This window comes from Somniosus microcephalus, chromosome 11, assembly GCF_052327205.1.
Source record: "Somniosus microcephalus isolate GS21.2 chromosome 11, FLI_Smic_1.0, whole genome shotgun sequence".
Lineage (NCBI taxonomy): Eukaryota > Metazoa > Chordata > Chondrichthyes > Squaliformes > Somniosidae > Somniosus > Somniosus microcephalus.
The window spans coordinates 131,028,377-131,054,433 of NC_140997.1; the positions used below are offsets into that span (position 1 = coordinate 131,028,377).

General features: G+C 41.9%; 1 protein-coding gene across 2 annotated transcripts in view; it reads left to right on the top strand.

Annotated features, from left to right (window-relative positions):
- dock3 (dedicator of cytokinesis 3) overlaps positions 1–26,057 on the top strand; it is a 1,512,713-nt gene that overhangs the window by 225,889 nt on the left and 1,260,767 nt on the right. For both annotated transcript variants that reach the window (XM_086001262.1, XM_086001257.1), the window contains exon 4: positions 14,859–14,914. In XM_086001262.1, the coding sequence (XP_085857388.1) occupies positions 14,859–14,914 (56 nt within the window). The remainder of the gene's footprint in view (positions 1–14,858; positions 14,915–26,057) is intronic.

A 26,057-nucleotide genomic window follows, 5' to 3' on the forward strand; every position in this document is an offset into this window, starting at 1 on the left:
TTAAGGGAATTATTCCAAGATTTGCATTTTAAGTTGTGGCCATAGTAGTAGAAAAAGGGCTAAGTTTGGGCCGCCTAGCCATGAGATGTAATGGGTTCTTTTAGTTAAAGATCATTAAACAGCATTCTATCTCCTGACATGATCGTTACACTATAAGCAGATTAGCAAGTTTCAGGCATCATTGTCACAACTAGCCAGTCTTACACTTGAATAACAGACACAAATTTTGATGATTTTTTTTCAGATGTCATAACTTGTTATAGAATATAGGTTTTTGGCTGGATGGAACAAATCAATCATTGTTCTATGTAATAATATGTCCTCCATCAAAATACACCCAAAAGTCATCGTTAACATAATATAACAGAGCTTCTGGCAAGGCTGCTAATTCATTAAATTAAGCATCAACCTTTCCCTCACAATTCCGATTGATTAACGCAGTGACTGCTGTGATTAGTGCTGTAGGGTAGGATAAACCGTAATGTTTGCTACTTGAAAATGCTGTACATGCAATCACTGGAAATGGGCCAAATCTAGTCAAAAAGAGTAAGTCACTGGACAGATGTAAAGACATATTGCATTGTCTGGCAAGCTACTACAGTTATGCTAAGCAGAGGAGCAATAAGATTTTTCTTGCCTCTCATTAAACTCTTACATTGGAAAATGTTCAGGAAATATTGTTCTGAACCACCAGGTGTGCACAAAAATCTGTCCGTATAAATCACTTCTCAAGAAATAAATATATATACTAGCAAATCTCCTCAATGTTGCTCATGAGTTAGAGAATACACTATTTTATATTAGGGTTGATATTAACAAACTGTGGTGAGGGAAGTATTGCAGGAACTAAGTGTAACACTTGTAGCAAGTATGTGCTACACGCAAGACTTGTTAGATGTAGGTAGCGCCCCTAGTGGTAGTTATTGTATAGCAGTGTGTTATTTGACCTCCTTCCTGTCTGCACCAGAAGTAGTATTCGAGGAAGTGTTTTCTCAGTTGTGAACAAGGTCCAAGTGTGACAGCTTGTTTTCTATCCTCCTCCATCCTTCCTTATACGCTAGGCAAGACGCAATGTCTGTGAGTATCCTTGTTTGGTAACATAATAACAACCATGTCGGTATAGCATTTTGACAATACTTTGTCAATAAGAAGTTTATTAGCTGCTAGCTATGAGGGTTAGCTTCAGTGCCATTTACTTATACAGTTACCTACTTATCTGTGTTAAGCAGTCTATTCTGTTTTCATAAACATGTTTTTGCATCTTATGTAACATCTAATGTATAGTACTTACCTCTGTGTACAAAACATACTTTGTCTTTGTTTACAGTTTCACACTTTTATTCAAGTAAAGCTTCAAAACAGCACCCTGCTTCTCGAGGAGTTATTTGAATGAGTGTTTAGCTGACTGGATAGCTGGATAGGAGTTACATCTAGTGAGACCAGTACACTTTTAATATACTACTAATAGAGGTTGAGTGGGATGGCTAAAGTGGGACAGTCAAATTGTTCTAAAATGTATGTAATGTAGGAGGTCACACTATATGTAAGACTTCATCATCAGATCTTCTGTAGCATTGCTAATGATGAGTTGGAGATTTTATAAGAACAGGAGAATTATGCTAAGTAGTACCATCAGGAATGCTGATTTATCAGTGTGGATCTGGGAGCACTGGCTAGGAAGCCTGGGTCTGGCAGTACTAAATTGGGGTCCCACTGTCTAACATTACTTTGAGGGGTTCCTGGGTTTGACAGCACTGGGAGACTGAAATAAAGAATAGATTTGCCTTTCTAATCTAGGCTTTATTAACTTTAAAATCCTGTAGCACATCTTTCCACACCCAGTCCCAACCAAAGCTGGAAAGAACTGAATTTAAGATGGCCACCACAAATCACATGACATCAACTACCAATGAGATTACAGCATATATCCCAAGGCAGGAAACAAACAACCAATCACAATACTTCTTACTAAACATAAAGAATAATCACCACATTCACCCCTCCTTTTAAAATATACTCCAACCTAAATAACCTTTACAATTTATAATTAATTATTTACAACTAAAACTATGCACAGACAAGAATAAAACTATTCAACATGACACAATACTAAGTGAACAACAACAAATAGTAACATTGCACATAAATATTAAGTATCTCTCAACTAAAACAATATAATATAATATTTCAACAATTTTAAAACATTACTATCAATTTAAAAGTCCATTTTCAATCGGTCGACCGGATATCTTGTTCGTGTCGACCTTCTTAACCTTGGTGAAATTCCTTGCCCTCCCACACCAGGAGACACAGAAGTATCTTCTGCAGGAAGGCTATCCATATCCCGATTTTCAACGGTTTCCAGATTAGAAATCCCATCAGAAGGTAAACTGGGACGGTCATAAACATCCATCGAGGGCTGACTAATAGAAGTATAATTATCTGCAATCGGATTGGAAATATTCGTAGTATCTGTAACAGCATCCACATTATCTGAATCATGACTATTGTTAATATCCTCAGAAGAGGGCTGGCCACCACAAGGAGCCAAGTCTTTAATTGAAACGGTACTTTCTTTCCCATCTTGGAATCGAATATGAGCATATTGGGAATTTGCCTCCAACAGCTCCACCTCCTCCACTAAAGGATCATATTTTGACAATCTAACATGGCGTCGAAGCAGCACAGGTCCCTGCATAGTAAGCCATGAAGGTACCGAATATCCCGTAGTAGATCTCCGCGGATAGTTAAAGAGCCTTTCATGGGGGGTCACATTAGTAGCCGTTGAAAGCAATGATCTAATGGAATGCAGGGCATCAGGCAGTACCATTTCCCACTGTGTATTCTTAAGGTTCCGGGATGTCAAAGCCAACATAACTGCCTTCCAGATCACCCCATTGTATCGTTCGCACTGTCCATTACCCTGGGGATTATACGGGGTAGTTCTAGTAGAAATTCCCCGACTCTGAAGGTATTCCTTCAACTGGGAAGACATAAAAGAACTTCCCTGATCCGAATGGATATACGCAGGCATCCCAAAGATGACAAAGTTGAGTCAGACATTTGATAACTGTAGCAGCTGATACATCTGCACAAAGAAAAGCAAAAGGGAACCTTGAAAACTCATCCACAACAGTAAATATATATCGGTTTTGAGTAGTTGAAGGAAGAGGCCCCTTAAAATCGATGCTCAAACGTTCAAAAGGAGAAGTAGCCTTTATAAGATGAGCTCGTTGAGGCTTAAAGAAATTCGGTTTACACCGAGCACAGATAGAACATGATGAAGTCATCTGCTTGACGTCTTCAACTGAAAAGGGCAAATTCTTACTGCGTACGAAATGTATCATCCTCGTAACCCCAGGATGGCATAAGGCATTGTGAAGATTAATAAGCGTATCTCCATGAATCACAGAACAATAAGCCCTCGACAGCGCATCAGCAGCAACATTATCCTTCCCCGGACAATAAACTATATCAAAATGGTAACATGCCAACTCAATCCTCCACCTCATTATTTTATCATTCTTAATCTTTCCAAAATGTTTGACATCAAACATAAAGGACACAGACTTTTGATCAGTTACCAACGTAAAATGTCGCCCCGATAAATAATGTCTCCATTTATGCAGTGCTTCTACTATTGCATACGCCTCTTTATTGAAGAATGCCTTTTTTCACTATTGTTCAAGGTACGTGAGAAAAAGGCCACAGGTCTTCCATTTTGGTTCAGAGTAGCCCCAATTGCAAAATCAGAAGCGTCCGTCTCAATCACAAAAGGAACCTGCTCATCAATAGAATGCACAACTGCTCCAAGGATATCCTTTTTAAAATTATCAAAACACGTCCTGGCCTCCCATGATAGAGGATATGTCGTAACCCAAATAAGAGGCCGGATCTTCTGTGAAAAATTTGCAATCCAATTAGAATAATAAGAAAACAGTCCAACAACTCGTTGCAAAGCCTTAGAATTAGTAGGACAAGGTAAATCAATCAATGGTCGCAGACGTTCTGGATCTGGTTTAATCTTGTTTCCCGAGATAATATACCCCAATCGATTTACCTCAGTGGTCGAAAAGATACACTTCTCTTTATTAAAAGTTGAACCAACTTTTTCCGCAGCTTGAAGGAATCTTTTTAAATTAGAATCATGCTCCACCCTTGATTTGCCACACACTGTGATGTCATCTAAGTATGAAAAGGTGTCAGAGAGAGAGTTATCACTTATAAAAGCATCTATTGCCCGTTGAAAACAAGCAACACCATTAGTAACACCAAATGGTATTCGGCAAAACTGATACAGCTTTCCGCCAGCCTCAAAGGCCGTATATGGTTGATCCTTCTTAACAATAGGAATCTGATGATAAGCACTCTTTAAGTCAATAGTGCTAAAAACCTTATACTGAGATACTTTGTTGATAAGCTCATCAATCTTAGGCAAGGGGTATGCATCTAATTGAGTATACCTATTAATAGTTTGGGAATAGTCTATCACCATTCGTTTCTTATGTCTCTCGTTAGTCGTGACAACTACCTGTGCTCGCCAAGGCGAACAACTAGGTTCAATGATTCCTTCCAATAAGAGACGTTGAACTTCAGAATTAATAAATTCTCTATCCTGACTGCTATACCTTCTTGACTTGGTAGCAATTGGCTTACAATCCGGCATCAAATTGGAAAAAAGTGATAATGGAGAAATGGATAAAGAGGTTAATCCACAAATAGATAAAGGTGGCTTAGTCCCTCCAAATGAAAAACTGAGAGACTCGTGTAACTGAAGCACATCACGACCAATCAAAATATCCGCACAGAGATTAGGCAAAACAGATAGGCGTATATCAGTATACGTATTACCTAGAAGAATCAATTTCACCAGTTACGTATCAGGTGTGTATGGCTCAGACGACTCTCACTTCACAAGTAGCAACAGCCGCCGAAGTAGAAACTGTTTCAGAATCTAGTAAACCACTCCCATTAAGTCCACATAATTCCTTTTCATCCGGAACTGCCGAAACCACAGTCGCAGGCCGATTAAAAAGAGCATAAGAATCCGAACTTCTCTGAGCCACATCCAATGTAGAAGCTTGCTCAAAAGCACTCTTAAGATCCAAAGTCTTATTTTCTAACAACCGCTGACGAATTGACCTAGACAGTAATCCATTAATAAAAGCATCCCGTACCGATTCTTCCTTATATTCTTCAGCCGTCACGGCCGTATAATTACAGTTAACACTAAGGCACCGAAGTGCTTGTAAATAAGTATCCAAAGATTCTCCCACCTGCTGCCTACGGGCAGATAGAAGGTGACGTGCAAATACCTCATTCTTTGGTTTAACAAAAATCTTTTCCAATGTAGAAATAGCCACTTCGTAAGTTTTACAGTCCAAAATATACTTATACACATCCGGAGCAATGTAGTTGATCAGCATATTCAGCTTATTTAGAGACTCTTGATCCAACACGCCCAAAAAGTTTTTAAATGTACAATACCAGTGTTTCCATTTATCATTCACTCCAGCAGAATTAGGGTCAGCATTGAATCGTTCTGGTTGAAGATATCGCTCCATTCTGACATAAAGTTAATAAATTGAAATAAAGAATCGATTTGCCTTCCTAATCTAGGCTTTATTAACTTTAAAATCCTGTAGCACATCTTTCCACACCCAGTCCCAACCAAAGCTGGAAAGAACTGAATTTAAGATGGCCACCACAAATCACATGACATCAACTACCAATGAGATTACAGCATATATCCCAAGGCAGGAAACAAACAACCAATCACAATACTTCTTACTAAACATAAAGAATAATCACCACAGAGACATTGCAGAAAGGAGTGTTGAGAACATTACAGTAGGTTCTGGGATTAGTGGGAGAGAGGTCTTCAAATCTAGAAGCACTGGTGAGGGAGATCCCAGAGTGAGAGAGCATCGGGAATGGTCTCTGAGAAGGGCATCTATAATCTGGGAGGGAGGTCCCAGCTCCAGTAGTACTTGGAGGAGAGTTGGGAACATAGTGGAGTCCAGAATCTGGCAGGGTTTCTGGGATCTGGCAGTTTGGAAGACAGGATCCAGCATCCTTCTGGAGAGGGGTTCAGAAGAATGGTACCTGAACTGCCCAGCATTTCCTGCAGAACCCGGGGAAACAGCAACGTGGTGAGTTGGAGCGGCACCGAGAAAAAAACAACCAGTAAAGGGGCACTGTGATTAACACCGCCCCCCCCCCCCCCCCCTGAACCGCGCACCGATGTTGCGGCTGTGCACCAGAGGGCCCATTGCTAGCGATCTGTGGGATCTCGGTGGGAGTCTGGGTATGGGGACCAGACTCGAGCTCTGCAGGGCTTCAAAATGCTGGGCCATGTCAGGAGATGAAGGAGGGTCAATTGGTTGGGGGAAACCGGAGGGCGGCCGCTTCCCCAGCTAAAGGCGGCAGCTTCAGGAGGCTGGTTCCCCAGCTAAAGGGTGGCAGCTTCGGGAGGCCGGTTCCCCAGCTGAAGGCGGCAGCTTTGGAAGAATCAGCCGAGGGGGGAAACCCGGTCCAGGCCGCGATGTTTAAATCCCAAATCCTGGGGTTTGGTTGTCTCTGGGGCCTTGCTCGCTCTCCCACCTCTTGTGCTCTCCGGCCCAGCGCGAGGTTCACGCATGGCTCCTAGGTGCCGCCATTAACAACCGTGTGTTCGCGAGTGCACCAGCTCACCACTCCAGCTGCTACACACTTGGCTCCCACACAAGATTCCGTTAAATGGGGGTGGGGGGCGCGGGAGATTAAACAAGGTTGAGGGGAAGACTATAAACTCCAGGGAAACCTTAGGCACAGCACTTATGAGAAAAACACCACACACATGGAGCCTCCACACGGTCCCTTCATTCAAAATTTAAGAATTATCACTTCCAGAAGGAAAAAAAACATAAAACTCCAAAGAATTAACCAATCCACTCAATCTTTTGTTTTACCAGCCAAGGATAACTATAATTACAATTGCGCAATACTATTAACAGAAGATCTTCACAAAGCTAACTAGACTTCCACATTCTGTAGTCTGGCAAGCAAGACTGGATCAAATTACACATTGCAGGGTTGTCTACAGCAGGCGGGATCAAATTACAGATTCCAGATAAACTGTGGGTGTGTCTTGTCCTCCAAGCGGACCAATCAGAAATCTGGTGTTGCAAGTAGACACGATCGTAAAGGAGAGAGTGTAACCTGGGGACTTTACTGTGGATAAATAGTGAACAATTGTTTCCACTAGTGGGTGAATGGGGAGCAAGGGGGCAGAGACCGAGGCTTCTCACCGGAAGAACCAAGGGGGAAGGGACAAGGAATGTTTTTGCAATGAGGTCTATTAGAGTATGGGACGCTTCACCACAATTGAGACAGAGACTGAAACATAATTTAAAATGGAATGGGATAAGTATTTTAAAAGCAGGAATATAAAAAGTTCTGGGGGGAATGGTGTTGCAGGAGAGAGCGCCAGCACAGGCACTGGGGGGGGGGGGGTCATATGGCCTTCTATGCTGTAATATATATAATTCTATGAAAACCCTCCTTTATCCAGGAGTGGATTCAAAATGTTGGTGCTGAGTTGAGTTTAAGACGATGTGCCCTGGTAAGAACTGCCTCGAACACCGAGCCCGCGGCCCTTTGTGCGACCTCTCGGTTTGGTTCAGGTTGGTCTATGTGGCCCGATTTTGATGTATGAAGCCCAAATACCGATCAGATCTGACTGAGGTTTCTCGTTCAGACTTCTCACCACACAGAACCTGAGTCCCAACCAGAGTCCAAGGAGATGGGGAGAGTGAATGGGGCCTGTTAAAAATGGCATCGACTTGAGAGCCTGACCACACCTTGTACAGTGCGAGGGGATTCTGTCTGTAGTTGTAGGGTAAGTATGAGTGGGTTATAGGGTTACAACTAGTTACAGGAATGATATTGGGGCGTTACACCTCATAGTCATAACAGCACAGAAAGAGGCTATTCAGACCATCGAGTCCGTGCCAGCTCTCTGTAGAGCAATCTGGTCTATCCCCATAGCCCAGCAAGTTTATTTCCCTCAAGTGCCTATCCAGTCTCTCCTTGAAAACATTGAGTGTCTCCGCTTCCACCACTTCCATCGGCAGCGAATTCCAGGTCGTCATCACTCACTGCGTAAAAAAGTTTTTCCTCACATCCCCCCTGTATCTCTTGCCCAAAGCCTTAAATCTGTGTCCCCTAGTCCTTGTACCATCAGCTAGTGGGAACAGTCTTTCCCCGTCTAGCCTATCCAAACCCGTCATAATCTTGTACACCTCTATCAAATCACCTCTCAACCTCCTTTGCTGTAATGAAAACTGATGTAAAAAGACTACTGAGCACTTGGTTTGAGTATAAAACAAGGCTTTAATCAACTGTTTCACAACCATGAGATTCTAGTTACATCACTAGTTCCTGGTTACAGAAATGTCCTGAACAAGCTGGACCCACACCCGAGTTTTTATACTCCTTGGACGGCGCCACCAGCTGGCCGCCCAGTGTTATTCCATGAGTCATTTCTCCATGAATGATCAGATTCATGACATTAACAAATCCAGCTTCTCCAACCTGCCTGATGTGCCTTCAATAACCACAAAACTAGAAGTTATAGACTTTAACAAGTTGGCTTTTAATCACTAAGATCAGAGCTAACATCTCAACACACTGACTGGCTCGCAGGAATGAGTCATACAGATCCTGGGATCTTTATGTAAGAGAAGTCAGGGGCGGAGCCAAGAGCCAAGACCTGGAACATTCCAGGTTAGTCAGGAAAGAGGAAGTGAAACTATACACCATGTGGGGGAGGGTAATATACATGAGTGCAAAACGAATAAAGGCAAGCCAAACACATTTCATTACACTGTCCTTGTAGCTAAGATCCCCCATCCCCAGAACCATTCTGGTAAATCTCCTCTGCACCCTCTCAAGGGCCTTCACATCCTTCCTAAAGTGTGGTGACCAGAACTGGATGCAATACTCCAGTTGTGGTCTAACTAGCGCTTTATAAAGGTTCAGCATAACCTCTATTTATGAAGCCCAAGATCCCATATGCTTTGTTAACCACTCTCTCAATATGTCCTGCCACCTTCAGGGACCTATGCACATTAACTCCCAGGTCCCTCTGTCCCTGCACACTCTTTAAAACTGTGCCATTAAGTGTATATTTCCTCTCCCTGTTCCTTCTGCCAAATGCATCACTTCACACTTCTCTGTATTAAATTCCATCTGCCACTTGTCTGCCCATTCTGCTGGCCTTTCTATGTCCTGTTGCAGTTGATTGGTATCATCATCACTGTTTTCCACCCCCCCCCCAAGTGTCATGGGGAGCAAGGGGATGGAGACCGAGGCTTCTCACTGGATGAACCAAAGGGGAAGGGAGAAGGAACAATGCTATTACTACCAGATACAAATAGACTATCTAAGTTATTGTGTTACTGTTGGTTATGAGGGGAATCTGAGTTAAAAGTTTTAATATTGGTTGTCAGTGCAATTTGAGTGAGTTACTAGTAGAATCATAGTTCTTCCCACCTCCGAATTCCCCCAGCAAATTTGTACTCCACCTTTGGTTTCCCTCTTCCCCATCCTCAGTTTCCCTTCTTTGCCTGCCCATGGGTATCCCCCTTGTCCTCGGAACTTCATGCACAACAGCTGCTGGCGCAAAAAGCATGAGCAAAGATACTGAATTACAGGGGACCACACATTTATAAGGTAAATGTATAACATTTGCAAACATCCTGTGCTCAGAACGTCACGTGAGCCAATCTCCAGGAATGCCTCCAACCAGAGTCAGCAGCCCTACCATGACCAGGTGCCATCCATCCAACCACTCCAGCAACACCTTCTCTCCTGTCAGCCTCCTCCCCCACTCATCCATCACCCTTCTTGCACTGTCAGGTACTCCCCCCAACTGCATTTCCTGTTGTTAGCCGGTTCCTGCCTTAAAGCATTTACTGCACTATTAGTGATTTTGATTACTTATATATTCTTGGATAAACGTAAATTTCAAAAAACAAATAAAGGTTAAAATACTCAAAGGTTCACCATTTAGAGTTCAGCTGGTTGAAGAGGACTAATTTGCAGGGCTATGAGGAAAAAGCTGGGAGTGGGATTAAATTGGATAGCTCTTTCAAACAGCCAGCACAGGCATGTCAGGTCGGATGGCCTCCTTCTCATAGAAGCATAGAAATTTATGGCACAGAAGGAGGCCATTCGACCTATCGTGCCTGTACTGGCCAAAAAAGAGCTATCCAGCTTACTACCACTTTCCAGCTCTTGGTCCGTAGCCTTGTAGGTTATGGCACTTCAAGTGCATATCCAAGTACTTTGTAAATGAGATGAGGGTTTCTGACTCTTACCACCCTCTCAGGCATCGAGTTCCAGATCCCCCCACCTCCCTCTGGGTGAAAAAAGTTCTCCTCAACTCCTCTCTGATCTTTCTATCAATTACTTTAAATCTATGCCTCCTGGTTATTGACCTCTCTGCTAGGGGAAATGGATCCTTCCTATCCACTCTGTGCTGTAAGATTCTATGATTTGCATACCAGTGACTTGTTGATTGAAAGTAAAAACTCTTGAGATATCTTTTATAGTAGGAAACGTTGCAAACATTGAGATACCCGATTTGTTGGTTAAAGTTACTATGCAACAGTTTCCCAGTTCATATGTAAAATATATCATTAAGCCCTAAAAATTGTTCAGAAAGATTTTTTAACTGAATTTTCAACTTATTGACTGAGATTAAGAAGCACTTTTTCAATAACACGCTCTTTGATTTTCTTTGTAACTGCCAACAGAGAAACCACAAGTACTTCTAATCATGGGCATTTTCTAAGTGAGCAGTTCATCTTGAAAAGGAGCAGTTGCTAAAAATTTAATCAGACTTGCCTAACCCTGAGAATTTAATATTCAGATTGTTTCAAAAGTTTTTTGTAACCCAGAAAAGAAACTCCAAGTCCTGATAGGATGAGGATACATAGTAATTACTTCAATTCAGAAACCTGCAGGGAAATTCTGAAAACTACACATGCTCAGAATGCACAATTGTGGTTTGAAACTCTCCAATTATTCTGACGTTTAAAAAAAACTCACCAAAGCCCAAGCTTTTGAGCTAATAGAAACATAGAAGATAGGAGCAGGAGTAGGCCATTCGGCCCCTCGAGCCTGCTCCGCCATTCAATGAGATCATGGCTGATCATCCAAATTCAGTACCCTGTTCCTGCCTTCTCTCCATATCCCTTGATCCCTTTAGCCTTAAGAAATATAGCCAACTCCTTCTTGAATATATTTAATGAATTGGCCTCTACTGCCTTCTTTGGTAGAGAATTCCACAGGTTCCCCACTCTCTGGGTGAAGAAATTCCTCCTCATCTCTGTCCTAAATGGCTTACCCCTTATCCTTAGACTGTGACCCCTGGTTCTGGACTCCCCGGCCATCGGGAACATCCTTCCAGCATCTAGTCTGTCTAGTCCTGTTAGAATTTTATAAGTTTCGATGAGATCCCCTCTCACTCTTCAAAACTCCAGCGAGTACAAGCCCAATCGACCCAATCTCTCCTCATACGTCATTCCTGCCATCCCAGGTATCAGCCTGGTGAATCTTCGCTGCACTCCTTCCATGGCAAGAACATCCTTCCTCAGATAAAGCAACCAAAACTGCACACAGTACTCAAGATGTGGTCTCATCAAGGCCCTGTACAACTGCAGCAAGACATCCTTGTTCCTGTACTCAAAACCTCTCGCTACGAAGGCCAACATACCATTTGCCTTCTTAACCGCCTGCTGCACCTGCATGCTTACTTTCAGCGACTGGTGCACAAGGACGCCCAGGTCTCGTTGCACTTCCCCTTCTCCCAATCTATTGCCATTCAGATAATTTATTCCTGTTTTTGACACCAAAGTGGATAACCTCGCATTTATCCATGTTATATTGCATCTGCCATGCTTCTGACCAATCACCCAACCTGTCCGAATCATACTGGAGTTTCTCGGCATCCTCCTCACAGCACACACGCCCACCCAGCTTTGTGTCGTCTGCAAACTTGGAGATATTACATCAAGTTCCCTCATCCAGATCATTAATATATATTGTGAATAGCTGGGGTCCTAGCACCGACCCCTGCGGTACCCCACTAGTCACTGCCTGCCACTCGGAAAAAGAGCTGTTTATTCCAACTCTTTGCTTTCTGTCTGCCAACCAGTTCTCTATCCAAGTCAGTACCTTGCCCCCAATCCCATGTGCCTTAATTTTACACGCTAATCTCTTATGCGGGACCTTATCGAAAGCCTTTTGAAAATCCAAATACACCACATCCACTGGTTCTCCCTTATCTATTTTACCAGTTACATCCTCAAAAAATTCCAGTAGATTAGTCAAGCACGATTTACCTTTTGTAAATCCATGTTGACTTTGTCCGATCCGGTCACTTTTTTCCAAGTGCTGTGCTATTACATCCTTTATAATGGACTCTAGCATTTTCCCCACTACCGATGTCAGGCTTACCGGTCTGTAATTCCCCGTTTTCTCTCTCCCACCCTTTTTGAAAAGTGGGGTAACATTAGCTACCCGCCAATCCATGGGTACTGTTCCAGAGTCTATCGAATTTTGGAAGATGACCAGCAATGCATCTACTATTTCTAGGGCCACTTCCTTAAGTACCCTAGGATGTAGATTATCAGGCCCTGGGGATTTATCGGCCCTCAATCCCATTAATTTCCCTAACACCATTTCCCAGAAATACTGGTTTCTATCAGTTCCCCCCTTTCATTAGACCCTATGTTCCCCGACATCTTTGGGAGGTTATTTGTGTCCTCCTTTGTGAAGACAGAACCAAAGTATGTATTTAATTGGTCAGCCATTTCTTTGTTCCCCATTATAAATTCCCCTGATTCTGACTGCAAGAGACCTACGCTTGACTTCACCAATCTTTTTCTCTTCACATATCTATAAAAGCTTTTACAGTCAGTTTTTATCTTCCCTGAAAGCTTACTCTCACTCTATTTTCCCCCTCTTAATTAATCCCTTTGTCCTCCTTTGTTGAATCCTAAACTGCTCCCAATCCTCAGGTTTACTGCTTTTTCTGGCCAATTTATATGTCCTCTCCTTGGATCTTATGCTTTCTCTAATTTCCCTTGTTAGCCACGGTTGAGTCACCTTTTTTGTTTTATTTTTATGCCAAACTGGGATGAACAAATTCTGTAGTTCATCCATGCGGTCTTTGAATGTTTGCCATTGCCCATCCACCGTCAACCCTTTGAGTGACATTCCCCAATCAATCCTACCCAACTCTGAGGTCTTAAAGCAAAAACCTTAAGGAAAGTATTAAAAGACAAATCAGTAAATAAATATAATCATGTTATTGTGACATGTATAATTACTTGAATTTTTAATTTTGTTTAAAACCTTACTTTGAGAATTTCAGTTACTGAGAGAAAAAAAAAGTCTTTTTTTCAAAAGCATTGATTTGATTGGTTCCTCAGCAAAGTGTAATGGTGAAATGTTGATGGTTTTCCCATTATAAAAGGTTGGCATGGGATTTTGCTATTCCAAAATACTGACTTATTGATTTAAGATCTTGCCATTGTAAGTGTTGACATACAAAGGGTGACTCAAAAATTATGCAAGAATTCAATTTGTTTTTTCTTAAGAGTTGAGCAGGTCATTAATTTACCAGTGACTTGTTTTGCTGATTGAAAGTAAAACAACGAAAACATTGATGTCACTGCTTTGGTTGTTTAAGCCACTTTGCAACAGTTTGATGTCCTGTTGACCACTTGGTCACATTTTTGTATGGCCATTTTAAAGAGGGGATCTCATCATTGAAATAGCTTTCTCAAAATAAATGAGGACAGGATCAATTTTGATATTTCTTTCCCCATTTTAAATGTGGTTGTTGATGGCATAGGCTTAGGGTAGGTATAGGAAATGGTTTAATGGCGTTACTGAGCCCTGTGATATGATGGAACTGAATTAACATGCACACATTGAAGCTAAAATATTCTGCTAGTGGTGGTGAAAAGTTTCCTGAGAGAGGTGATAAAGAATTATATAGATGCATCTGATCTTCATTGCTAACTGATACTCAGTCCATTGCTGACATTATCAGCATCACTAAATCTTCCAAGACAGTAGCTCCAATAATGCCACAAGGAGTCAGTTTTTAAACATTATTTTAAAAAATTACAAATAAACATTGGTTCGGGTATATCCTAATTCTGTACAATTGCTATAACTATGTACTGTATTGTAGCGGTACCACCGAGTGTCCCTTACTTACCGTACATAATTCCCTTTAACGTAACGATGTAGCCGGTGCGGGGCTTTCCTCCTTTGGGAGCGCGGGCGAACGCGATGAAGCGGGTGAACGCGATGACGCGGGTTAACGCGATGACGCCACGTCGCACATCACGTGACCATCCCAAGCATGGGAAAACGCAATGACGTCATCACGCAAGTCATGTGACTACCCAAGCGCGGGAAGAACGCGATGATGTCATCACGCAATCCACGGGACTGCCTACTCAGTCCTCGTGGCGTCTCCGTCTGGTGAAGACCTACTTTATGGCTCTCCTGTACCTAGCTCTGCAACCTGTTTGAATTCCTCTGTTCCTGCATTAAAAACCTTTTTGATTGTTCTCCTGGAGTCGAACTCGATTATTAAGTCGGAATTCGTCCAATACCTACATCGGTGACCACGAATACCTACAGTATATTGTTAAAAGGGAGTCACAGTGGTCAGACTCTTATCTGGTCACTGTATTTTTCCATTTGTTTAATGTACTTTATCTGATTGTAAGTGTGTCTGTTCTGCATTATTAGACTTTTTTAAAGAAAAGAAAACTTGTTTTTCTTTGCAGGGTCTCTTTCCTGCAAGCTATATCCACCTGAAGGCGGCTGTGGTCAGTAACCGAGGGTGAGTACTCATTGATGAGTGGACAGTTATATTGATGCCAATAAATTATTAACATTTATTATACCCTTAAAAGGGAAAAATCTGCTAACATTGCATGCAGTATTTCTCAGAGGGAGCTATTTGACACATTGTAAAAACCAAACTGCGACAGAAAATTCTGTCTTTTACATCCTTTGTGTTTTTCTGTCTACTTCTGTTGAAATTTTAATTCTTGGATTCTGGAAGGTCCAGGGAATTGACAATCTCCTTATGAGACAGCTGGTTCAGTAATTTTTCAGCTTACCCATTATGATATTGAGACAAACACTAATATAGTATTATACTCAAATGACAAGTAGCTTTATGCCATTAATATTAACCCTAAACACCAGAAATAAAGTGATCTTCCACATAATTCAAAATATTTAAACACTTCAATTTTGCACACCTTTATATATCCCTGTCCCCTTATTTTCCATTGTCTGTTCATTTTTTATTTTAATTTTACTTTTTTTCTGCCTAATCTATTTTTTCCAAACCTTCACATTCTTTACTTACCTTCTTTCTTGTTCTTGGATCCCAATTTACACTTTAGGATTGTGTACAAACTTTTTTTATTTAAAAAGGCTCCAAATTGGCTTCAAACCCATCCTGATGTTTAATGATTAAGTGCTAATGTCCTCAGGTACTGGAGTAGTTGCTGCTGAAGGGAGCTTAATTAACAAGTACAATTATAATGACAATCACCGCAGCCCCTAAATTAACAACTGTATTTACTGATGTTCATTTACCTTCTGACGCTGTTTGGCTCAGCAGATCTCCATTGATGTCCATGCTTTAACATAAATAACTTTATACATCTATAGAAGTAGATATAAAATGAAAGTGTTGAAGGTTTGTATTCAAAGTATACCATGTTGTTGAGACTTTTGAATATATCTTGATTGCCTAATTCATTTCACCATGAGTTTCTACATTCACATATATCCTTTAGAAAGTGTCTTTATTTCTGAATACTGTTTTTAGAAATTGGAGGCTGTTCAGTAAGCAGAAAGATGCCTGGAACATACACTCTCAAACATAGGCCCAGAAATTCGGGTCCCAACGCGTGCGTACGGACGGAGTACTCACGCGTGGACCCGATGGAAGTGCCGGAATCTTGCATGCACTACGCATGCGCGGGAAACCGGCACTTCCAATCCTCTGAACCAAGGGGTTCAGAGGTCGAACGCATGCGCGTGGGAGTCTGCGCGCACGCGTTGAACTTGCTTTTTTTTTACAGGTTTTAACGTGCGGGTAAGTCTGTACATTTTAGAAATGTAAAAAGCAGCCGTAAGGACTTCATTTTCAAAGGTAAGTGGTCAATTATTTAAAATTAAAACATTTTTTCCACAGGTTTTTTACTTTTAAATACTTTAAAGCAAGGTAAGTTTATTTTTAGCCCCGTTTTTTTATAAAATTATTTTTTTCAAAAATTTTAATTTTTGTTTAAAATAGTTATTTAATGTCATTTATAGTTTATTTACAAAGTGTGATGTTTTAAAAAAAAAAAAAAAAAAAATTATTTGAAGGTAAAGTACAGTTTTACAGCCTCAGCATTTACACGTTTTGACAGGTCTATCTGTCAAGACTTATGAATGGAGCATTCCCTGCTCCGATTGGCTGCCTGTTGTTCACGTGATCCCAGGGGACGCTTCGCACTAACTACGCCCCTGGGACACGCCAGCATAGCGCGCCGGCCTCTGGGACAGGCCTCGGAGAGGAATTCCACGCAGGCCAAGAGGTCAACTGCCGGCGCACTAGGTAAGTGTAGGTCGGGGGCTTGCACCCGCGGGAAGCCCCCGACCCGAATTTCTGGGCCATAGTGTTTCGTTTCCGTGGCGATGCTTGGTCCTGATGACGCAGAGTTGGATCAATGCACTGGCAATTTTTTGCCATAATCTTTAGTGGATAATTTATTGACAAAAGATTATAGAAGTGAAGAATTGTAATATTTCTAACATTCAAAATACTTAAGAGCTCAACTTACACAAGGTGTTTACCTCCCTTTTGAGGTTACTTTATTTTCATTTCCATGCACTGGAACTACTTGGCTATCATCGTGCAGTTATAAAGCATGGGGAAAGGGAAAAGAAATCACAGTCATTACAGAGCTAAGAACTTTTTCTGTACTATGCCAGCACAGTGCACTAAAAGTTGGAATGGATGGTAGAATGTGGATTTGTACCTGCAGTGTTCTACATGTTGGGTTCCTCATCTTAACTGTACATGGGCCCCCCTTGCAAGAAAAGAGGAAAAGTAGTAGGAATAGTTACTTCAGGTTGCTCATACACTTTTTTTTTTAAGTGTGAAACCTTGTGCAGAACACTATTAAGGTTCAAAGGGAGTCGTCCTCCAATAGTTCAGCTTGTGAGTAGTTGAATCATATAAACTGGGAAGGTCTTAGTTTGATTCCTGGTCCGTCCCAATTAGGCTGATGTTAGCTGGGTCACTATAGAGTTAGTACAATTGGCCTCAATCCCCTGTGGGATAGGTGGAGAAGAACTGGGCAGGGGCCCCATTCCTAATTGCTACCCAATGATCCCTACTGCAACTGGTATGAGAACATTAGATGAGGACAGAATTAGGCTCGTTTGTGATGCCCTGTCTTCTGACTCGCCTGGTGACATTCACATGGCCTATTCAGCAAAGTATCAGAGGGCACCTGGTACCTGTGGAACTGTACCTCAAAGGAGTCAACACCTTCAGCAGAAGGACTGAGGAGGAAATTGGCAAGAAAAGGCAGAGAAAACAAGATAAATCAAGAACATTGATTAAGTGATGCCAAGCTTGGGTCTTAAAAGCTTATAAATTGTAAGAGGAAGAGAAACTTGAGTGAAGTAAGGAGTTTACACTTTTAAAGTCCTCAGCAAAAATAAGTTGGAATATATCATCATGTGATGACTCTTGATTTCAACACGGTACAGAGGAAGAATAAATTTGCAGCTGAAGAAGAACAATGTACATTATAGTATCAATGAAATAGAGATGTGAAATGTTGCATTGGATGGAGAAGACGGTTAGACATGAGGTGAGAAAAAAAAAATGGAGCAAATTTTGCAAAGTCCTGCACTGCCAGTGGGGCCTTTTACACAGTGATTGAGAGACAGAAGATCGGGTACCCAGCCTTGCATGACCAATTCATGGGTGTATAATTTTCCAATTTTGGAGGCAAAAATGGGGCCATGCTACCGCATGCATGCACGGCTTTGTTTAAATATTAAAATCCCCTTTTAAAGTTGGGACAACTGAATTTTCCATATTTCTGAGAGATTTTGCTCACACCACAAGCCTCACCCATAAAAAAAAAAAAAATTGGACACATTAGATTACCAGGGCCTGCCCTGCTGAAGCAGCCTTCTTAAAGGCCAGAGGTAGATTTTTGCAACTTCTGTCTTTTTTTCTTTTCCTGTACCCTTTGCGGCATTTTACACTGCGCATTGATTGGTTTTGCTTGGTAGACTTCTATTTGTTTGCTTTTTTACCCCCACCAATACTTTGCTTCATTATTTTTGGTTGCTGCTGGCTTTGACCTCACCTTATAAAGAGATGAGGATGAGCCATCCTTTGGGGCTTAGAACATGCTCATAGAATCATACAGCACAGAAGGATTGGCTATGATAAATTGACCCTTAGTGTTAGGGGGATTAAAATATGTGGGGTTACGGGGATAGGGTGGGATATGTGTTGGTGTAGGGGTTACGGGGATCGGGTGGGATATGTGTCGGTGCAGGCTCGATGGGCCGAAATGGCCTCTATCTGCACTCTGAGGTTTCTGTGATTCTGTGACCATGCCTGTGCTGGCTCTTTGAAAGAGCTAACCAATTAGTCCCACTCTCCTGTTCTTTCCCCATAGCCCTGCAAATGTTCCTGTTCAAGTATATATCCAATTCCCTTTTGAAAGTTACTATCAAATCTGCTTCCACCACCTTTTCAGGCAGCACATTCCAGATCATAATTTGCTGAATTTCTCCTCAACTCTGACCTGGTTCTTTTGCCAATTATCTGAAATCTGTGTCCTCTGGTTACCAACCCTCGAGTGGAAACCATTTGCTGGGATCAGAAAATCTATGCTCATTTCTTAGAAGACAAGCTTTTTCTTATGGTGCTAGAAGAATCCCCAGGTATGGCATTAGTACTCTAGTCATGGATGGACATGATAGAGAGTTAAGAGTTGTTAAAGGAAGGAAGCATTGGCCCCGAAAGAGAAAATAGAGCTTCCTGGAGGCAGATTTAGCCATGGAGGATATGTGAGTGCACCATTTGATGACTGAGGAGGTAGCAAGATCACAAATGTGAATAGACTAAGTAGTACTAAAGGTGGAGCCATCAAAGATAAGCAATAATTGCAAATATTCATGATTTACTTGCGGGTACTGCACTTTGTAGAAGTTTTTTAAATATTCATGCTTCATGTTGGAAATGAAAAGATACAAAGCTATGTTTAAATGTAAAGCACAAGCGTCTTTTAAAGCTATAAATTATGGGGGATGCAGAATGCGTATTTGCAGCTCTGTTGGGTGGATTTATGATCAACATGAAAGAAATGGCTTTAAAGATTTGAAAATTAGCAAGATTTTCAGTGCTCCATCAAATAGGTGGAAGTTATACTACAGTTGTATAAAGCTGGCTAGACTGCATCTGGAGTGCTGCATTCAGTTTTGGGCACCGCAGTTCAGGAAGGATATATTGGCCTTGGAGGTAGTGCAGCGCAGATTCACCAGAATGATAGCAGGGCTAAAAGGATTAAATTATGAGGACAGGTTGAAACATTCCTGCTTTTCCTGTTCAATATCTACAACTGACTACACCATCCTCCTTCAACGCCTCTCCTCCATTGTCCAGCTCAGTGGGGCTACTCTCCCTTAGTCCCATTCTTACCTTTAAGGATTTGATAGGGTAGATACAGATAAACTATTGCCTCCGATGGGTGAATCAAGAACAAGGGGGCATAATCTTAAAATTAGAGCTATGCCATTCAAGAATGAAATCAGGAGTTGAATGGGTAGTTCAAAGCGAAAGAGGTGAGGGAATGGTAGGAAAGGGAATAGGTAGTGGAAAGGTGGAGGTGTAGGATCCACAAGAATGAGGAGGTGGGGGAGAAGTATGAGTGATTGAGGGAGGAGATGGAAAGAGAGCTGCTGAGGGCCAAATTTTCCCTGTATTTCCCACCCTCCTCCAGCTCTCCATGCTAGCATGCGTCCTCCATTTTTCTAACTCCATTCTCCTTTGTATCTCTCCTCCCCTCCCCTCCAACTTCAGTGATCCCACACTCTAGAACTCTCTTCCTTAATTCTTCTGTCTTGCTACCTCTCCCCCTTCTTCAAAAGCCTTGTCAAAACCTACTTCTTTGGTCACCTCCCCAAACTTCTCTCCTATCACTGCTTGACATCCGTTTTCTCCTGTGTGTTGCATCTTAGGATGTTTCACTGTTAAATACAGTATACATATACAAAAAATAACCAAACAAATGACAAAAAAGTTAAATGTTTACCAATTTTGTTTTACTCTACTAAAAAGAAACAACCTCATTTCTATAACCTCATATGTAAATATATAATCTGCCATACCATGATAGGGGGAAGACAAAAGTCACAAGTGAACACTGCCCTTTAAGAGCTTTGTACCATTCCCAGCTATCTTAATTAAATACCTCTTTGACCTTTGGTCAGTTCCAGTTCTTGGTCTAAAATCTGTAAGAAATGTCATGAATCCTCCAAGGAACAGGGTACCCATCTTTACCAGATTCTGTTATTGCATGACTTTGTAAGGCATGAAACCTGCTTATACAATATCTCAAACAGATATACCGCTTTGGATATTGTTGAGGGAGATGGCTTATCGGGGGAAGACAGCAGCAGCCAACTTCCTGGCACCATGGGTGGTTCTGCTGCATAGGATGGGAGGAAAGAGTGGGAGAGCTATAGTAATGGGGGATTCTATTGTAAGGGGAATAGATAGGCGTTTCTGCAGCCGCAAACGAGACTCCAGGATGGTATGTTGCCTCCCTGGTGCAAGGGTCAAGGATGTCTCGGAGCGGCTGCAGAGCATTTTGGAAGGGGAGGGTGAACAGCCGGTTGTCGTGGTGCATATAGGTACCAACGATATAGGTAAAAACCGGGATGAGGTCCTTAAAGCTGAATATAGGGAGTTAGGAGGTAAATTAAAAAATAGGACCTCAAAGGTAGTAGTCTCAGGATTGCTACCAGTGCCACGTGCTAGTCAGAGTAGAAATAGAAGGATATTTCGGATGAATACATGGACATTGGAACCGGTTCTGGGGGAGGTGGGACCAGTACAAACTGGACGGTTTGCACCAGGGCAGGACCGGTACTGATGTCCTAGGGGGAGTGTTTGCTAGTGCTATGGGGGAGGGTTTAAACTAAAATGGCAGGGGGTTGGGAACCTGTGCAGGGAGACAGAGGAAAGGGAAGCAAAAGACAGGAAGGAGAAAAGCAAAAGTGGCAGTCAGAGGAAATCAAGGGTTTAAATCAAACATGGCCACAGTAAATAATAATTCTAAAAGGACTAAGAGTGTTAAAAAAAAAAGCCTGAAGGCTTTGTGTCTTAATGCGAGGAGCATTCGTAATAAGGTGGATGAATTAGCTGTGCAAATAGATGTAAACGGATATGATATGATTGAGATTACAGAAACATGGCTCCAGGGTGACCAAGGCTGGGAACTCAACATCCAGGGGTATTCAATATTCAGGAAAGACAGGCAAAAAGGAAAAGGAGGTGGGGTAGCATTGCTGGTTAAAGAGGAAATTAACACAATTGTAAGGAAGGATATTAGCTCTGATGATGTGGAATCTGTATGGGTAGAGCTGAGAAATGCCATGGGGCAGAAAACATTACTGGGAGTTGTATACAGACCCCCAAACAGTAATGCGGAGGTTGGGGATGGCATTAAACGGGAAATTCGAGATGCATGCAATAAGAGCACAGCAGTTATCATGGGTGACTTTAATCTACATATAGATTGGGCTAACCAAATTAGTAACAATACTGTGGAGGAGGAATTCCTGGAGTGTATACGGGATGGTTTCCTGGACCAATATGTCGAGGAACCAACTAGAGATCAGGCCATCTTAGACTGGGTATTATGTAATGAGAAAGGAATAATTAGCAATCTTGTTGTGCGAGGCCCCTTGGGGCGGAGCGATCATAATATAATAGAATTCTTCATTAAGATGGAGAGTGAAGTATTTGAATCAGCGACTAGGGTCCTGAATTTAAATAAAGGAAACTACGATGGTATGAGGCGTGAGTTGAGTAGGATTGATTGGGGAATGTTACTCAAAGGGTTGATGGTGGATAGGCAATGGCAAACATTTAAAGATAGCATGGATGAACTACAGAATTTGTTCATCCCCGTTTGGCATAAAAATAAAGCAAAAAAGGTAACTCAACCGTGGCTAACAAGGGAAATTAGGGATAGCATAAGATCCAAGGAGAGGACATATAAATTGGCCAGAAAAGCAGCAAACCTGAGGATTGTGAGCAGTTTAGGATTCAGCAAAGGAGGACAAAGGGATTAATTAAGAGGGGGAAATAGAGTATGAGAGTAAGCCTCCAGGGAACATAAAAACTGACTGTAAAAGCTTCTATAGATATGTGAAGAGAAAAAGATTGGTGAAGTCAAGCGTAGGTCCCTTGCAGTCAGAATCAGGGGAATTTATAATGGGGAACAAAAATGGCAGACCAATTAAATACATACTTTGGTTCTGTCTTCACAAAGGAGGACACAAATAACCTCCCAGAGATGTCGAGGAACATAGGGTCTAATGAGAGGGAGGAACTGAATGAAATCAGTATTTGTAGGGAAATGGTGTTAGGGAAATTGACAGGATTGAAGGCCGATAAATCGCCAGGGCCTGATAATCTACATCCTAGGGTACTTAAGGAAGTGGCCCTAGAAATAGTTGATGCATTCCTGGTCATCTTCCAAAATTCTATAGACTCTGGAACAGTTCCCATGGATTGGAGGGTAGCTAATGTTACCCCACTATTCAAAAAAGGTGGTAGAGAGAAAACGGGGAATTACAGACCGGTAAGCCTGACATTGGTAGTGGGGAAAATGCTAGAGTCCATTATAGAAGATGTAATAGCAGAGCACTTGGGAAACAGTGACAGGATCGGACAAAGTCAACATGGATTTACAAAAGGTAAATCGTGCTTGACTAATCTACTGGAATTTTTTGAGGATGTAACTGGTAGAATAGATAAGTGAGAACCAGTGGATGTGGTGTATTTGGACTTTCAGAAAGCTTTCGATAAGGTCCCGCATAAGAGATTAGTGTGTAAAGTTAAGGCACGTGGGATTGGGGGCAAGGTACTGACTTGGATAGAGAACTGGTTGGCAGACAGGAAACAAAGAGTTGGAATAAACGGGTCTTTTTCCGAGTGACAGGCAGTGACATGTGGGGTACTGCAGGGATCGGTCCTAGGACCCCAGCTATTCACAATATATATTAATGATCTAGACGAGGGAACTAGATGTAATATCTCCAAGTTTGCAGATGACACAAAGCTGGGTGGGCATGTGTGCTGTGAGGAGAATGCTGAGAAACTCCAGTATGATTTGGACAGGTTGGGTGACTGGGCAGATGCAGTATAATGCGGATAAATGCGAGGTTATCCACTTTGGTGGCAAAAACAGGGAGGCAGATTATTATCTGAACGGCAATAGATTGGGAGAAGGGGAAGTGCAATGAGACCTGGGTGTCCTTGTGCACCAGTCACTGAAGGTAAGCATGCAGGTGCAGCAGGCAGTTAAGAAGGCAAATGGTATGTTGGCCTTCGTAGTGAGAGGGTTCGAGTACAGGAACAAGGATGTCTTGCTGCAGTTGTACAGGGCCTTGGTGAGACCACACCTTGAGTATTGTGTGCAATTTTGGTCGCCCTATTTGAGGAAGGATGTTCTTGCCATGGAGGGAGTGCAGCGAAGATTCACCAGACTGATACCTGGGATGGCAGGAATGACGGATGAGGAGAGATTGGGTTGATTGGGCTTATACTTGCTGGAGTTTACAAGAATGAGAGGGAGATCTCATTGAAACTTAAAAAATTCTAACAGGACTAGACAGACTAGATGCAGGAAGGATGTTCCCGATAGCGGGCGAGTCACAGTCTTAAGGATAAGGGGTAAGCAATTTAGGACAGAGATGAGGAGGAATTTCTTCACCCAGCGTGTGGTGAACCTGTGGAATTCTCTACCACAGAAGGCAGTTGAGGCCAATTCATTAAATATATTTAAGAAGGAGTTCGATATATTTCTTAAGGCTAAAGGGATCAAGGGATATGGGGAGAAGGCAGGGACAGGGTACTGAGTTTGGATGATCAGGCATGATCTCATTGAATGGCGGAGCAGGCTTGAAGGGCCGAATGGCCTACTCCTGCTCCTATCTTCTATGTTTCTATGTATGCTTCAAACTCAGCCTAAATGGTCAATGCAATTCTTTGGATGCACTCATCGAACTCCATGTCAGATAAGGAATATTTGGGTCGAGTTTCCGCTTGCTGCGCCTAGTTACATCCGCACAATCCTGGTGGAATTGACCACACCTGCGCAAAAAATTGGGGAATTTTAAACCTAGGTGAGTTATGTCTAAAATGACTTGCGCGTGTGCTATCTTTTTCACTGGTTCAAGATTCAATTTGCCCGAATCAGTCCCCACCCACAAAACTGGCCGTGCCCCTGGGTCGAGATGTTTAATTTACTAAGAAAGTGACCAGTGTGCACTATTTTCAATTCAATTCAATTCAAATCGCTTTATTGGCATGACAAGTTACATCTTATGTTGCCAAAGCATCGGAAAACATTCATGTTTGTTCACAAAAATACAGATCTATCCATACAGTGTATAAACAGATATATCCCTGAGTGTATAAATATATACTTTCATATAATTTATATATACTCTTTTCTTATATTTACTGGTTGTCCCTCTGTTTATGGCAAGCTGTAACATAGTGTGCCGCTAGTGTTATGCAATTTCTCTCTTCCCCTAGTAGGTATGGGAGTTTTTGGTCGTCATTCAAATTTCTGAATTCCGGGCATATGTTTGTGAATTTTGGGTAGAAATTCTCCCTTGTGCCCTGATATTTTCTACAAGCTGTGAGAAAGTGCATCTCTGTCTCCACCACTCCCTGACTGCAGTGAGAGCATATCCTGTCCTCTCTTGGTAGCCGGGTCTGTCTGTGTCTACCTTTTTCGATCGCCAGGTTATGTTCACTAAGTCTGTACATTGTCAAAGTTTTTCTCAGTTTGCTATCCTTTACCATGGTCAGGTAATCAGCCATGTTGTATTGTCTGTTTAGGGCCAAGTAGCAATTGAGTTTGCTTTGGGTTTTTGTTGTTTCTGCCCAATATGACAGATATTTTTCCTTTTGCTTAGCGACGATTGTGTTGGGTCGAATTCTTTGTGTTACACTGTCACTGTCCTGGGGCTGGTTATTGTTAGTAGTGTTAGTAGTTACTTCACTGAGTCCCAGGACTAGTTGACTGAGGGTATTCTTCTTTATGGTCCTCTCTTGGCATTTCAGGGCTTCGTAGTGATAGCATTGGGGGTTGCTCATTTCTAGATGTTTCCAAAATTTGGTGGCTCTTTTTTGGATAGTGATTATTAATGGATATTGGTCTAGTTCTGCCCTGCATGCATTGTTTACGGTTTTCCTTTGAGTCCGGAGTATACTTTTACAGAATTCTGCATGTAGGATCTCAATTGGGTGTTTGTCCCATTTTGCAAATTCTTGTTGTGTTAGCGGTCCCCACACCTCACTGCCATAGAGTGCAATTGGTTCAATTACTGACTTGAAAATTTTGAGCCAAATGCTAATTGGGATTTCTATTTGGATTGATTTTTTAATGGCATAGAAAGCCCTTCTTGCTTTCTCTTTCAGTTCATTCACAGCCAGTTTGAAATTTCCCGTAGAACTGATTTTTAAGCCCAAGTATGTGTAGTTAGTGGTTTGTTCAATTTTGGTTGTTCCTAGTGTGAAATTTATTTTGGGTCCCTGATGTCTGGATCTTTGCTGGAACACAAGGACTTTGGTTTTTTGGGTATTTATTGTCATGGCCCAAGTCTGGCAGTATGACTCCAGCAGATCCAGGTTCTGCTGT